The sequence below is a fragment of the Engystomops pustulosus genome, chromosome 8, assembly GCF_040894005.1.
Source record: "Engystomops pustulosus chromosome 8, aEngPut4.maternal, whole genome shotgun sequence".
NCBI lineage: Eukaryota > Metazoa > Chordata > Amphibia > Anura > Leptodactylidae > Engystomops > Engystomops pustulosus.
The window spans coordinates 104,301,447-104,318,953 of record NC_092418.1 but is presented as its reverse complement, the minus strand read 5'-3'; the positions used below and the strand labels follow the sequence as shown (position 1 = coordinate 104,318,953).

The window sequence follows — 17,507 nt, the reverse complement described above, 5'->3', positions numbered from 1 at the left end:
GGGGCATCACTGTGAGTACTGGCTACTGGGGGCATCACTGTGATTACTGGCTACTGGGGACATCATTGTGATTGCTTGTTACCGGGGGCATCAATCTGATTACTGGTTACTGGGAGCATCACTCTTATTACTGGGGCAGCACTGTGATAACTGCCTACTGGGGGCATCACTGTGATTACTGGCTACTGGGGGCATCAATTGGATTACCGGCGGCATCACTGTGACTACTGGCTACTGGGGGCATCACTGTGATTACTGGTTACTGGGAGCATCACTGTGATTACTGGGGGCAGCACTGTGATAACTGGCTACCGGGGGCATCACTGTGACTACTGGCTATTGGGGGCATCGCTTGGATTACTGGGGGGCAGCACTATGACTACTGGCTACTGGGGGCATTACTGTGATTACTGGTTACTGGGCGCATCACTGTGATTACTGGCTACTGGGGGCATCATTTGGATTACTGGGGCATCACTGTGAGTACTGGCTACTGGGGGCATCACTGTGATTACTGGCTACTGGGGACATCACTGTGATTGCTTGTTACCGGGGGCATCACTCTGATTACTGGTTACTGGGAGCATCACTCTTATTACTGGGGGCAGCACTGTGATAACTGCCTCCTGGGGGCAGCACTGTGATAACTGCCTACTGGGGGCATCACTGTGATTACTGGCTACTGGGGGCATCACTGTGATTACTGGGGACAGCACTGTGATAACTGGCTACCGGGGCATCACTGTGACTACTGGCTATTGGGGGCATCGCTTGGATTATTCGGGCGGCAGCACTATGACTACTGGCTACTGGGGGCATTACTGTGATTACTGGTTACTGGGCGCATCACTGTGATTACTGGCTACTGGGGGCATCATTTGGATTACTGGGGCATCACTGTGAGTACTGGCTACTGGGGGCATCACTGTGATTACTGGCTACTGGGGACATCACTGTGATTGCTTGTTACTGGGAGCATCACTCTTATTACTGGGGGCAGCACTGTGATAACTGCCTACTGGGGGCATCACTGTGACACTCTGGCTACTGGCAACATTACTGTGATCACAGGTTACTTGGGGCATCACTGTGATTACTGGCTACTGGGGTCATCACTGTGACTACTTGCTACTGGGGATCACTTGGATTACTGGGGGGCAGCACTGTGACTACTGGCTACTGGAGGCGTTACTGTGATTACTGGTTACTGGGGCATCACCGTGATTACTGGTTACTGGGAGCATCACTAAGATTACTGGGGGCAGCACTGTGACTACTGGCTACTGGGGCATCACTTGGATTACTGGGGGCAGCACTGTGACTACTGGCTACTGGAGGCGTTACTGTGATTACTGGTTACTGGGGCATCACTGTGATTACTGGTTACTGGGAGCATCACTCTTATTACTGGGGGCAGCACTGTGATAACTGCCTACTGGGGGCATCACTGTGACTACTGGCTACTGGGGGCATCACTTGGATTATTGGGGGAAAGCACTGTGACTACAGGCTACTGGGGGCAGAACTGTGATAACTGGCTACTGGGGGAATCATTTGGATTACTAGGGGCATCACTGTGACTACTGGCTACTGGGGGCATCACTGTGATTACTGGTTACTGGGAGCATCACTCTTATTACTGGGGGCAGCACTGTGATAACTGCCTACTGGGGGCATCACTGTGACTACTGGCTACTGGGGGCATCACTTGGATTATTGGGGGAAAGCACTGTGACTACAGGCTACTGGGGGCATCACTGTGATTACTGGGGGCATCACTGTGATTACTGATTACTGGGGGCATCACTGTGACTACTGGCTACCAATAAACTAATATAGACCCCAGACCTCAAAACTTATAATGACCCCCGACCAGACCCCCAAATTAATACAGGCCCCCTAACTTATAAAGGCCTCGGACATGACCCCTAAAGCAATAAAGACCCCAGACAAGACCCATAAAGAAATTAAGTAAAAACCCCAAAATAAAACAGATCACAGACCAGACACCAAAATTAATGATGACCCAAGACTGGGGCCCTAAACTAATATAGACCCCAGGCCTCAAAACTTATAATGACCTCTGACCAGACCCCAAAATTAATACCGACCACAGACCACTAACACAGATCACAGGCCAGACCCCTTAAACTAATACAAACCTTACACCAAACCTCTAAATAATACATCCCTTACACTCAACACCTAAACTAATACAGACCCTAGACCAGACACTTAAATTAATATGAACCCCTGTCCAGACCCCTTAACTATTTGAGATCCCAAACCAGACCCCTAAACTTATACAGTCTGCAACCATACCCATTAATGAAAATAGGACCCCAGACCAAACTCCTAAACTAATACAGACCTCAGACCAGATGACTAAACTAATACTAATACAGCCCCCAGACCCCTAAACAAATAGATGAATACAAACACCAGACAAATAATAATACAGACATCAGACCAGACAAAAAACGAATGCAGCCCCCAGAGCAGATCCCTAACCTACTACACACCTTAGCCCAGACCCTTAAACTAATATAGACCCCCTAAATTAACATAGACCAGATCCCGTAACTAATACAGACCACAGAAGAGACCACTCAACTTATATAAACATGAGACCAGAACCCTAAACTAATTCGGACCCCAAACCAAACCCCTTAACAGGCCCCAGACCAGATGACTAAACTAGTACAGATCCCAGAACATTTATAGATCTCATGCAACGTACCCACCAGCTCCTCGTAGGGGGCGATGTTATCGATCCAGGAGACGAGTGGCTTGGTGGCCGTGGCCTTGCTGATTTGCTTAGAAGACACTCCTGGCATGTGGGTACCTGGTGGATGGGAGAGGCATAGCAAGAAGTGTGTACCATGTACAGGGTGTGTACTATGTGCAGAATGTTTACTATGTGCAGGGGGTGTACTATGCAGGATGTGTACTATGTGCAGGGGGTGTACTATGTGCTGGGTGTACTATGTGCTGGGTGTACTATGTGCAGGGGGTGTACTATGTGCAGGGGGTGTACTATGTGCAGGGGATACACTATGTGCAGGATGTACTATGTGAAGGGGGTGTACTATGTGCAGGGGGGATACTATGTGCAGGATGTACTATGTGCAAGGGGTGTACTATGTTTCATAGTTTCATAGTTTCTACGGTTGAAAAAAGACACTTGTCCATCAAGTTCAACCAAGGAAGGGAAGGGATTGGATGAGGAAGGGATTTAGGGGAAACAATTCTATATAACATAACCATCTATGTTATTTAGGTGTAAAAAGGCATCTAGACCCTTCTTGAAGCTATCCGCTGTCCCTGCTGTGACCAGCGCCTGAGGCAGGCTATTCCACAGATTGACCGTTCTCATAGTAAAAAAGCCCTGTCGCCTCCGGTGATTAAACCTTGATTTCTCCAAACGGAGACAGTGCCCCCTCGTCTTTTGATTTGATCTAATCTGAAACAACTTCCCACCATATTTTTTGTATGGACCATTCATATATTTAAATAAATTAATCATGTCCCCTCGTAGTCGTCTCTTTTCCAGACTAAATAAATCTAGTTGTTTTAATCTTTCCTCATAACTGAGACCCTCCATACCCCTTATCATTTTTGTGGCTCTACGTTGAACCCTCTCCAGCTCGAGGGCATCCTTTTTATGGACCGGTGCCCAGAACTGGACAGCATATTCCAGGTGTGGCCGAACCAGTGCCTTGTATAGTGGTAATATTACATCCCTATCACGAGAGTCCATACCACTTTTGATACATGACAAGATCCTACTGGCTTTAGAGGCAGCTGATTGACATTGCATGCTGTTATTCAATTTGTGATCTACTAGTACCCCCAGGTCCTTCTCAACAAGGGACTCTCCCAGATTTACTCCCCCAAGGACATATTTTGCCTTTGGATTATTGGCCCCCAGGTGCATAACCTTACATTTATCCACATTAAACCTCATTTGCCAAGTGGATGACCAAACATTCAGTTTGTCCAAGTCACCCTGCAGCCTATGAACATCCTCCATAGACTGTATTACACTACACAGTTTGGTGTCATCTGCAAAAATAGACACAGTGCTATTAATTCCTACCTCTATATCATTAATAAATATATTAAATAGTAGTGGGCCAAGCACAGAACCCTGGGGTACACCACTCATAACTGGTGACCATTCTGAGTAGGAATCATTGACCACAACTCTCTGGATACGATCCTTCAGCCAGTTCTCAATCCAATTGCAAATGATTTCTGCCAAACCAATAGCCCTAATTTTACCCATCAGGCGTCTATGAGGGACAGTGTCAAATGCCTTTGCAAAGTCCAAGAACACAATATCCACAGCTGCTCCTCCATCCAGGCATCTGCTAACCTCTTCATAAAAGCAGATAAGGTTAGTTTGACAACTTCTATTCTTAGTAAACCCATGCTGGCTGTCACTTATTATACTATTTGATGTCACATACTCCAGTATGTAGTCTTTTACTAACCCTTCCAATACTTTCCCCACAATGGAAGTTAAGCTTACAGGCCTGTAATTGCCAGGCGAAGTTCTAGAGCCCTTGTTATATATTGGCACCACATTTGCCTTGCGCCAGTCACTTGGCACCACCCCAGACATTACAGAATCCCTGAAGATTTTAGCCAGCGGTACAGCAATAACAGAACTGAGTTCTTTAAGAACTCTGGGGTGTAACCCGTCTGGTCCAGGAGCTTTGTACACATTGATTTTATTGAGCTTAGATTGGATAATGTCTACATTTAGCCAGCCTAGTATATCACAGGATCCATGACCCGCACTGACACCACCCAAGTCAGAAGTTCTCTCTTCTATTGTATAAACGGAGCTAAAAAACCTATTAAGTATCTCCGCCTTCTCCTGGTCTCCAGTCACCGATGCCCCATTTTCAGAATAAAGGGGTCCAACCTGTTGTGACCCATTTTTTTTTGCATTGATATACCTAAAAAATTTCTTGGGATTTGTTTTGCTATCTTTAGCTACCTGTCTTTCATTTTGTATTTTGGCTGATTTGATTTCTTTTTTACAGATTTTGGTAAGTTTTTTGTAAGTATTGAAAGCCTCAGGTGACCCGTCAGATTTATATTTTTTAAATGCCCTCTTTTTCTCATTAATTGCCCTTTTAACTGTAGCTGTAAGCCACGCGGGGTGTAATCTCGCCCGTCTATACTTGTTACCTATTGGAATAAATTTAGAAGTATAAAAACCCCGGATAGATTTGAATTTCTCCCATTTAACATTAGTATCACCATGTGACAGTATCTGATCCCAGTCTATATCCTGTATTGCAGCCCTGAATTTTTGGAAATTAGCCCTCTTAAAATTCAAAGTTTTCGATTTTCCCACCTGTTTCTGCTTTTTAAAGTTTAAGAGGAAAATAATTATATTATGATCGCTGTTTCCAAGGGGTTCCCTGATACTGACATTTTGGACAATCTCCTCATTGTTAGAAATCACAAGGTCCAACAATGCGTCACCTCTTGTGGGATCTTCTACAAGCTGCACCATATAATGATCCTGCAGAAAGTTGATAAAATGTTTCCCCTTCATAGATGAAGACGAGCCCTGACCCCAATTTATATTTGGAAAGTTAAAGTCTCCCATTATCACTACGGTCCCCTCCTGTGCAGCCCGCTCCATCTGTTTATATAGGTGACCCTCTATTTCCTCAGAGATGTTAGGGGGTCTATAAATTACACCAAAAATAATTTTCTCAAAGCTCTCTTGGCTTTGAATTTCAACCCACAAAGTTTCTGCCTCCTCACACTCTGAGACCACTGACTCATTCACAATCACTTTTAAGTCTCTTCTGACATACAGACATACACCACCTCCCCCCTATTACATACAGACATACACCACCTCCCCTCCTATTACATACAGACATACACCACCTCCCCTCCTATTTGCCCTGTCTTTCCGAAAGAGTGTAAAACCTTGAATATTAACAACCCAATCATGCGATGCATCGAGCCATGTCTCTGCTACACCAACAACATCTAACTGTTCCTCTAATATCAGAGCCTCAAGCTCGCCCATTTTGCCTGTGATACTTCTGGCATTTGTGAACATACAATTTAATTTTCCACAGTTATTTATCTGATTTAAAGTAATTTTACTGGCACATATATCCTCACCACTGTTCTGCAACTTGTGGATCTCCTTATCCACTGCCTCAGGCCCCCATACACCGCCCACATCACCACCCACCAACATAACCTGCCCCCTCTCTGACCTGTCTACCCCTAGACAGGGGTGTACTCTGTGCAGGGTGTACTATGTGCAGGGGGTGTACTATGTGCTGGGTGTACTATGTGCAGGGGATGCACTATGTGCAGGATGTACTATGTGCAGGGTGTGTACTATGTGCAGGGTGTGTACTATGTGCAGTGTGTGTACTGTGTGCAGGGGGTGTACTAAGCAGGATGTGTACTATGTGCAGGGGGTGTACTCTGTGCAGGGTGTACTATGTGCAGGGGATACACTATGTGCAGGATGTACTATGTGCAGGGGGTGTACTATGTGCTGGGGGTGTACTATGTGCTGGGTGTACATTGTGCAGGGGGTGTACTGTTTGCAGTGGGTGTGTACTATGTGCAGGGGGTGTGTACTATGTGCAGGGGGTTACTGTTTGCAGGGGGTGTACTATGTAGGATGTGTACTATGTGCAGGATGTGTACTATGTGCAGGGGGTGTACTCTGTGCAGGGTGTACTATGTGCAGGGGGTGTACTATGTGCTGGGTGTACTATGTGCAGGGGATGCACTATGTGCAGGATGTACTATGTGCAGGGGGTGTACTATGTGCTGGGTGTACTATGTGCAGGGGGTGTACTATGTGCAGGAGGTGTACTGTTTGCAGGGGGTGTGTACTATGTGCAGCGGGTGTGCACTATGTGCAGAAGGTGTGTACTATGTGCAGGGGGTGTACTATGTGCAGGGGGTGTACTATGTGCAGGGGGTTACTGTTTGCAGGGGGTGTACTATGTGCAGGGGGTGTACTATGTGCAGGAGGTGTACTATGTGCAGGGGGTGTACTATGTGCTGGGTGTACTATGTGCAGGGGGTGTACTGTTTGCAGGGGGTGTGTACTATGTGTAGGGGGTGTGTACTATGTGCAGGGGATGTACTATGTGCAGGGGTTACTGTTTGCAGGGGGTGTACTATGCAGGATGTGTACTATGTGCAGGGGGTGTACTCTGTGCAGGGTGTACTATGTGCAGGGGGTGTACTATGTGCTGGGTGTACTATGTGCATGGGATGCACTATGTGCAGGATTTACTATGTGCAGGGGGTGTATTATGTGCTGGGTGTACTATGTGCAGGGGGTGTACTATGTGCAGGGGGTGTACTCTGTGCAGGGTGTACTATGTGCAGGGGATACACTATGTGCAGGATGTACTATGTGCAGGGGGTGTACTATGCAGGATGTGTACTATGTGCTGGGTGTACTATGTGCACGGGTGTACTATGTGCAGGGGGTGTACTATGTGCAGGGGATACACTATGTGCAGGGGGTGTACTATGTGCAGGGGATACACTATGTGCAGGATGTACTATGTGAAGGGGGTGTACTATGTGCAGGGGGGATACTATGTGCAGGATGTACTATGTGCAAGGGGTGTACTCTGTGCAGGGGGTGTACTCTGTGCAGGGGGTGTACTCTGTGCAGGGTGTACTATGTGCAGGGGGTGTACTATGTGCTGGGTGTACTATGTGCAGGGGGTGTGCACTATGTGCAGGATGTACTATGTGCAGGGTGTGTACTATGTGCAGGGTGTGTACTATGTGCAGGGTGTGTACTATGTGCAGTGTGTGTACTGTGTGCAGGGGGTGTACTATGCAGGATGTGTACTATGTGCAGGGGGTGTACTCTGTGCAGGGTGTACTATGTGCAGGGGGTGTACTATGTGCTGGGTGTACTATGTGCAGGGGATGCACTATGTGCAGGATGTACTATGTGCAGGGTGTGTACTATGTGCAGGGTGTGTACTATGTGCAGGGTGTGTACTATGTGCAGTGTGTGTACTGTGTGCAGGGGGTGTACTATGCAGGATGTGTACTATGTGCAGGGGGTGTACTCTGTGCAGGGTGTACTATGTGCAGGGGATACACTATGTGCAGGATGTACTATGTGCAGGGGGTGTACTATGTGCTGGGGGTGTACTATGTGCTGGGTGTACATTGTGCAGGGGGTGTACTGTTTGCAGTGGGTGTGTACTATGTGCAGAGGGTGTGTACTATGTGCAGGGGGTTACTGTTTTCAGGGGGTGTACTATGTAGGATGTGTACTATGTGCAGGATGTGTACTATGTGCAGGGGGTGTACTCTGTGCAGGGTGTACTATGTGCAGGGGGTGTACTATGTGCTGGGTGTACTATGTGCAGGGGATGCACTATGTGCAGGATGTACTATGTGCAGGGGGTGTACTATGTGCTGGGTGTACTATGTGCAGGGGGTGTACTATGTGCAGGAGGTGTACTGTTTGCAGGGGGTGTGTACTATGTGCAGCGGGTGTGCACTATGTGCAGAAGGTGTGTACTATGTGCAGGGGGTGTACTATGTGCAGGGGGTGTACTATGTGCAGGGGGTTACTGTTTGCAGGGGGTGTACTATGTGCAGGATGTACTATGTGCAGGGGGTGTACTATGTGCAGGAGGTGTACTATGTGCAGGGGGTGTACTATGTGCTGGGTGTACTATGTGCAGGGGGTGTACTGTTTGCAGGGGGTGTGTACTATGTGTAGGGGGTGTGTACTATGTGCAGGGGATGTACTATGTGCAGGGGTTACTGTTTGCAGGGGGTGTACTATGCAGGATGTGTACTATGTGCAGGGGGTGTACTCTGTGCAGGGTGTACTATGTGCAGGGGGTGTACTATGTGCTGGGTGTACTATGTGCATGGGATGCACTATGTGCAGGATTTACTATGTGCAGGGGGTGTATTATGTGCTGGGTGTACTATGTGCAGGGGGTGTACTCTGTGCAGGGTGTACTATGTGCAGGGGATACACTATGTGCAGGATGTACTATGTGCAGGGGGTCTACTATGCAGGATGTGTACTATGTGATGGGTGTACTATGTGCACGGGTGTACTATGTGCAGGGGGTGTACTATGTGCAGGGGATACACTATGTGCAGGGGGTGTACTATGTGCAGGGGATACACTATGTGCAGGATGTACTATGTGAAGGGGGTGTACTATGTGCAGGGGGGATACTATGTGCAGGATGTACTATGTGCAAGGGGTGTACTCTGTGCAGGGGGTGTACTCTGTGCAGGGGGTGTACTCTGTGCAGGGTGTACTATGTGCAGGGGGTGTACTATGTGCTGGGTGTACTATGTGCAGGGGATGCACTATGTGCAGGATGTACTATGTGCAGGGTGTGTACTATGTGCAGGGTGTGTACTATGTGCAGGGTGTGCACTATGTGCAGGGTGTGTACTGTGTGCAGGGGGTGTACTATGCAGGATGTGTACTATGTGCAGGGGGTGTACTCTGTGCAGGGTGTACTATGTGCAGGGGATACACTATGTGCAGGATGTACTATGTGCAGGGGGTGTACTATGTGCTGGGGGTGTACTATGTGCTGGGTGTACATTGTGCAGGGGGTGTACTGTTTGCAGTGGGTGTGTACTATGTGCAGGGGGTGTGTACTATGTGCAGGGGGTGTACTATGTGCAGGGGGTTACTGTTTGCAGGGGGTGTACTATGTAGGATGTGTACTATGTGCAGGATGTGTACTATGTGCAGGGGGTGTACTCTGTGCAGGGTGTACTATGTGCAGGGGGTGAACTATGTGCTGGGTGTACTATGTGCAGGGGATGCACTATGTGCAGGGTGTGTACTATGTGCAGGGTGTGTACTATGTGCAGGGTGTGTACTATGTGCAGGGTGTGTACTATGTGCAGTGTGTGTACTGTGTGCAGGGGGTGTACTATGCAGGATGTGTACTATGTGCAGGGGGTGTACTCTGTGCAGGGTGTACTATGTGCAGGGGATACACTATGTGCAGGATGTACTATGTGCAGGGGGTGTACTATGTGCTGGGGGTGTACTATGTGCTGGGTGTACATTGTGCAGGGGGTGTACTGTTTGCAGTGGGTGTGTACTATGTGCAGGGGGTGTGTACTATGTGCAGGGGGTTACTGTTTTCAGGGGGTGTACTATGTAGGATGTGTACTATGTGCAGGATGTGTACTATGTGCAGGGGGTGTACTCTGTGCAGGGTGTACTATGTGCAGGGGGTGTACTATGTGCTGGGTGTACTATGTGCAGGGGATGCACTATGTGCAGGATGTACTATGTGCAGGGGGTGTACTATGTGCTGGGTGTACTATGTGCAGGGGGTGTACTATGTGCAGGAGGTGTACTGTTTGCAGGGGGTGTGTACTATGTGCAGCGGGTGTGCACTATGTGCAGAAGGTGTGTACTATGTGCAGGGGGTGTACTATGTGCAGGGGGTGTACTATGTGCAGGGGGTTACTGTTTGCAGGGGGTGTACTATGTGCAGGATGTACTATGTGCAGGGGGTGTACTATGTGCAGGAGGTGTACTATGTGCAGGGGGTGTACTATGTGCTGGGTGTACTATGTGCAGGGGGTGTACTGTTTGCAGGGGGTGTGTACTATGTGTAGGGGGTGTGTACTATGTGCAGGGGATGTACTATGTGCAGGGGTTACTGTTTGCAGGGGGTGTACTATGCAGGATGTGTACTATGTGCAGGGGGTGTACTCTGTGCAGGGTGTACTATGTGCAGGGGGTGTACTATGTGCTGGGTGTACTATGTGCATGGGATGCACTATGTGCAGGATTTACTATGTGCAGGGGGTGTATTATGTGCTGGGTGTACTATGTGCAGGGGGTGTACTATGTGCAGGGGGTGTACTCTGTGCAGGGTGTACTATGTGCAGGGGATACACTATGTGCAGGATGTACTATGTGCAGGGGGTGTACTATGCAGGATGTGTACTATGTGCTGGGTGTACTATGTGCACGGGTGTACTATGTGCAGGGGGTGTACTATGTGCAGGGGATACACTATGTGCAGGGGGTGTACTATGTGCAGGGGATACACTATGTGCAGGATGTACTATGTGAAGGGGGTGTACTATGTGCAGGGGGGATACTATGTGCAGGATGTACTATGTGCAAGGGGTGTACTCTGTGCAGGGTGTACTATGTGCAGGGGGTGTACTATGTGCTGGGTGTACTATGTGCAGGGGATGCACTATGTGCAGGATGTACTATGTGCAGGGTGTGTACTATGTGCAGGGTGTGTACTATGTGCAGTGTGTGTACTGTGTGCAGGGGGTGTACTATGCAGGATGTGTACTATGTGCAGGGGGTGTACTCTGTGCAGGGTGTACTATGTGCAGGGGATACACTATGTGCAGGATGTACTATGTGCAGGGGGTGTACTATGTGCTGGGGGTGTACTATGTGCTGGGTGTACATTGTGCAGGGGGTGTACTGTTTGCAGTGGGTGTGTACTATGTGCAGGGGGTGTGTACTATGTGCAGGGGGTGTACTATGTGCAGGGGGTTACTGTTTGCAGGGGGTGTACTATGTAGGATGTGTACTATGTGCAGGATGTGTACTATGTGCAGGGGGTGTACTCTGTGCAGGGTGTACTATGTGCAGGGGGTGTACTATGTGCTGGGTGTACTATGTGCAGGGGATGCACTATGTGCAGGATGTACTATGTGCAGGGGGTGTACTATGTGCTGGGTGTACTATGTGCAGGGGGTGTACTATGTGCAGGAGGTGTACTGTTTGCAGGGGGTGTGTACTATGTGCAGCGGGTGTGCACTATGTGCAGAAGGTGTGTACTATGTGCAGGGGGTGTACTATGTGCAGGGGGTGTACTATGTGCAGGGGGTTACTGTTTGCAGGGGGTGTACTATGTGCAGGATGTACTATGTGCAGGGGGTGTACTATGTGCAGGAGGTGTACTATGTGCAGGGGGTGTACTATGTGCAGGGGGTGTACTATGTGCTGGGTGTACTATGTGCAGGGGGTGTACTGTTTGCAGGGGGTGTGTACTATGTGCAGGGGATGCACTATGTGCAGGGGTTACTGTTTGCAGGGGGTGTACTATGCAGGATGTGTACTATGTGCAGGGGGTGTACTCTGTGCAGGGTGTACTATGTGCTGGGTGTACTATGTGCAGGGGATGCACTATGTGCAGGATTTACTATGTGCTGGGGGTGTATTATGTGCTGGGTGTACTATGTGCAGGGGGTGTACTATGTGCAGGGGGTGTACTCTGTGCAGGGTGTACTATGTGCAGGGGATACACTATGTGCAGGATGTACTATGTGCAGGGGGTGTACTATGTGCAGGATGTGTACTCTGTGCAGGGTGTTCTATGTGCAGGGGGTGTACTATGTGCTGGGTGTACTATGTGCAGGGGATGCACTATGTGCAGGATGTACTATGTGCAGGGGGTGTACTATGTGCTGGGTGTACTATGTGCAGGGGGTGTACTATGTGCAGGGGGTGTACTATGTGCAGGGGGTGTACTCTGTGCAGGGTGTACTATGTGCAGGGGATACACTATGTGCAGGATGTACTATGTGCAGGATGTACTATGTGCAGGGGGTGTACTATGTGCTGGCGGTGTACTATGTGCTGGGTGTACATTGTGCAGGGGGTGTACTGTTTGCAGTGGGTGTGTACTATGTGCAGGGGGTGTACTATGTGCAGGGGGTGTACTATGTAGGATGTGTACTATGTGCAGGATGTGTACTATGTGCAGGGGGTGTTACTCTGTGCAGGGTGTACTATGTGCAGGGGGGGTACTATGTGCAGGGGATTCACTATGTGCAGGATGTACTATGTGCAGGGGGTGTACTATGTGCAGGGGGTGTACTATGTGCAGGGGGTGTACTCTGTGCAGGGTGTACTATGTGCAGGGGATACACTATGTGCAGGATGTACTATGTGCAGGGTGTACTATGTGCAGGGGATACACTATGTGCAGGATGTACTATGTGCAGGGTGTGTACTATGTGCAGGGGGTGTACTATGTGCAGGGGGTGTACTATGTGCAGGGGGTGTACTCTGTGCAGGGTGTACTATGCGCAGGGGGTGTACTCTGTGCAGGGTGTACTATGTGCAGGGGGTGTACTCTGTGCAGGGGGTATGCACTATGTGCAGGGGGTGTACTATGTGCAGGGGGTGTACTATGTGCTAGGTGTACTATGTGCAGGGGATGCACTATACATGAATCTGGTGCCTCCTGCACCAACTTTTTTTCCTCAACACTTCTGTCGGACTCTGCATGATAAATGTGGTTCACGGTCTGACTGAATACCGGACGCCCCCTTCTGGGCAAAAATTTGTGTCGCATGAAGACAAGGGCAACCGCTCCACAATGGGTCACATTTACTTACCCGGTCCCTGCGCGTTCCCCGATCCGTAGTGTCCGACGAGCATGAACAATCACAAAGCTCGTGTGCCCGATATCCTGCATGTGTCAGGTCCGCCGGAGTTCACCTTCTTCTTCCTGGTGCATGTAAGTGCTTGGGCTTGCGACACAATTTTACTGTTAAATCCCGCAATCTGTCCAAATCAGTCAGATCGTCCGTTGGTCAGCCCCCCGATTTATGTTGCATTAAAGCCGGCGCCGATGTGCCAAAATCCGATCGCGTGCGACAGATTCCCCTTCTAAAACCCTGTCCCAGCAGCACGATACCCAAAAACGGTGGAAAATCCAACGGAAATGCGTCCGCGGAACCCTTATGAAATAAGCCCCATAGTGTCACATGTTATATACCTGTACAAACAATTTGCACTACAAAGAACGTGCAAAGTCCAACAGAAAACTGGCGCAGGGTCCATAGTAAATGTGCCCCAGTATTTTCACAAAACGCATCTCTATTTATAAGACTGAGGATCCACAACGTAAAGGACCCTGTCTGATGCTAGAAGGGATCCTCCATAGTAACAAAGCTGAATCTGTGTGTAATAGGGTACAGGGACCAGGAGAGACCCCCAAATACACTGTCCCCCTCCGCATCTACAGTCACAGGAGCAGGTAAGAGATTATTATATTCAGGGGCAGAGAACAGGGTGGTAGTCACAGCCCCGCCCCCTGCCTGTATGAGAGGTAGTCACAGCCCCGCCCCTGCCTGTATATCCTGTGTAAGAGGTAGTCACAGCCCCGCCCCCTGCCTGTATATCCTGTGTGAGAGGTAGTCACAGCCCCGCCCCCTGACATGGCTGTATATAAAGAGCATGTGCTAAGCGATGAGATACACGGCCTAATCACTATATGTACAATGTATCACACAGGCTTCTGGTCAATCGGATATCGTGGGAAAAGCCTGACAGCCATGATGAGCCAATCCGCTTTGAGAAGAGGCGGGCAGTAGGCGGGGCTTCGTCTTGTATTCAAGTTGAATGAGACCACAAAGCGCAGAGAGGTCGGTGTGGGATGCGCGATCTGTGCGACGGGGTCGGGAAAGGTCTGTAGAGCCGCATGATCGCTGCTCGGGTATCCGCTATAAGGACCTATGCTCCCGAGGGTCCGCTGTAAGGACCTGTGCTGCTGGCGGATCCGCTGTAAACACCTGTGCTGCCGGGAATCCGCTGTAAGGACCTGTGCTGCCCGAGGATCGGCTGTAAGGACCTGTGCTGCCCGAGGATCTGCTGTAAGGACCTGTGCTGCCCGAGGATCTGCTGAAAGGACCTGTGCTGCTGAGGATCCGCTGTAAGGTCCTGTGCTGCCGGGGGATCCACTGTTAGGATCAGTGCTGCTGAGGATCCGTTGTAAGGACCTGTGCTGCTGGGGGATCCGCTGTAAGGACCTGTACTGGCTAAGGGATCCCCTTAAACTACCTGTGCTGCCAGGGGATCCGCTGTTGGGACCTTTGCTGCCGGGGGATCCGCTGTTGGGACCTGTGCTGCCTGGGGGATCCGCTGTAAGGTCCTGTGCTGCCGGGGGATCCACTGTTAGGATCAGTGCTGCTGGGGGATCCGCTGTAAAGACCAGTGCTGGCTGGGGGATCCACTGTAAAGACCAGTGCTGGCTGGGGGATCTGCTGTAAGGACCTGTGCTGCCTGGGAGATCCGCTGTAAGGACCTGTGCTGCCTGGGGGATCCGCTGTTAGGATCGGTGCTGCTGTGGGATCCACTGAGGGTTGAATCTGCTCCTGTGTCTGGGATCCATGGAGGAGCCTGTGTGCATCCTGTGAGGATGAGCCCCTGCAGCAGCTGCAGATGTGCGGATCTCGGCGCCTCCTGCCTGTGTGCTGGGGACTGCATCTTCCTGCCCTCCTCGCTCTGAGGCGCCATCCGACCGTCTATCTGTGACTCAGTGGCGATGTCTCCCATCATCCGCACTCTCCACTCCGCCTGGCTGACTGTCATGTGGATTGGAGCTGACATTGGATTACAGCAAGCCTGATCTCTAAGGGTTAATGCACAATATCGCCAGGCTGCGCCCGCTATCTCCACCACCTGTGCCAGTGATGGCGGTGCCCGCTCTCAGATCCTCTGCTGGGGGATGATTCTGGATCTTGGAGGATTTGCAGCTCCGGAAGCTGATAACACATCTGGTGGGTGTCAGACGCTTCTCCATATTGTTTATTTCTGGTGCCACAGGTGGTGATGGAAGGGAAGACCCCGCTGTGGCTGGAGAGCCCCCTGGACCAGTGAAATGTGGCCCTAGCGGATTCCAATGTAATCGGTTATGTTCTGAGGTTTCGGGCCCCATGATGTGTGACTTCCCTGCGAGTGGCTGGCACAACGGAGCCATCATGTGACCTGCACCCCGGTGGATCTACAGACGTCTCGCTCCAAGGGGACATGTCTAGGTCAAACAGTGTGAGCCCACCAGGATTTGGGGCTCCAGTATTAAGAGCAGGGGCGGAGCACAGATCAGCGTGGGGCGAAGCAGAGACCAGGGCCAATGGGTACCCGTACTCCAGGAAGAAGACCTCACGGATGATGGGACTGTGGCGGAGCGAGGAAGACTATGAACCTCATCCGGGAAAGAACCCCCTGCCGGATAGTAAGGTGGGCTTCAGATCCAAGTCAGCGTGGCAGGAGCATGGCGAGGAGAGCCGCAACAACAACAAGCCTCTCCACAAACGTCCTGAGGGGGACCTCAGACCCAAATCTGTGGAACTTGGTCTGGATGAGAAGACTGGTAAGGGTGAGGGTCCAGAGGATGGTTCAGAGTTCCACTTCTCCATGGGGGTCTGCGTTACCGATCTCCTGCAAATTTTCCGCTCCAAAAAGTTTCAATCCGATAAACTTGAGAATCTGTACCAGCGCTACTTCTTCAGGCTGAACCAGAGCAGTCTGACCATGCTGATGTCCGTGCTTGTCCTGCTGTGCCTGGTGCTTCTCACCTTCCACTGTCTCCACCACGTCTACCAGGTGCCTTATGTCGTGGTCCTGTGCGTGGCCATGCTGATCATTGTAGTGCTCATTGGGGTATGCAATAGAAACGACTTCCACCAGGACTACATGTGGCTAGCCTGTTACACCGTCATTATTGTCATCTTCATGGTCCAGGTGGTCTGTGTCCTTCTGGTGAGACCCCGCAGCGCCTCCGATGGGATCTGGTGGACCGTCTTCTTCATCTACACCATCTATACTCTGCTTCCAGTGCGGATGAGGGCAGCGGTTCTCAGCGGGATTATCTTATCTGCCACTCATCTCGCCATCTCTATGAAGATCAATGCAAGTGACGAATTCCTGGTCAAGCAGGTAAGAGCCCCCCTTATGTCCTACCTTATGTCCTGTCCTAGGAACACCTGTGTCTAATGGGGTGACATCCCGTGGTGCCTCCATACAGTAGATGTATTGTTGTCCCGATGTCTGGTTGTGACTATGAAGCCCCCTCGATGCACTGAGCCGCATCAGGAGATGTCACCATATCTAGAAAGGTCATCATTTTGTCATTCAGGACTCTGGAAAAGCTGGGTTGTAGCTCATCCAGCAGCTGTGATGTCACCAAACTTCCCAAGGATCCCATAGAAAATGACATGTAGTGCTGTGACCACGCCATACACTGTAACACCATCCTTACAATGTACAGTATATCACTGCAGGCATTTCTTACAGAGTAAAACAAACCATATCACCTGAACTCCTGGCCTTTTACCTTATTTGATTCGTTGTGACAAACCCCCATCAGTTTGAAAAGTACAATGTATCCTCCACTATTTCATAGTGCAGTTGGTGGCGGTAGTATTTTAATTCAGGGAGATGTCCTGTTTATCACCCAGGAGCCTCCAGATATGTTTGGTATGATGGTATTGTATGAGCACTGAACAGTGATTATCACATAGGCACTGCTTGTCAGTGGTAGGGCTGCCATCAGGGAGGGTTTAGTGTGAATGTGTTCAGAGGGCCCTGAGGAGGAGAAGGGGCTCCAAGTCACATAAAACCCTCCTCCCTTCCCACTCAATGTGCACACAGGGCTGGATTATGATTCTGTGGGGGTGCTCAAAAAATTTGCCAGTCA

At 49.9% G+C, this 17,507-nt stretch overlaps 1 protein-coding gene across 2 annotated transcripts in view; it reads left to right on the top strand.

The window, feature by feature from the left end:
* The first annotated feature begins 14,402 nt into the window (after positions 1 to 14,402).
* Positions 14,403 to 17,507, top strand: part of ADCY5 (adenylate cyclase 5) — a 74,082-nt gene continuing 70,977 nt past the window's right edge. Inside the window, exon 1 of one of the 2 annotated variants that reach the window (XM_072122087.1) lies at positions 14,403 to 16,747. In XM_072122087.1, the coding sequence (XP_071978188.1) occupies positions 15,839 to 16,747 (909 nt within the window). In that variant the 5' untranslated portion in view covers positions 14,403 to 15,838. The remainder of the gene's footprint in view (positions 16,748 to 17,507) is intronic. The other variant, XM_072122086.1, reaches the window with a different exon arrangement.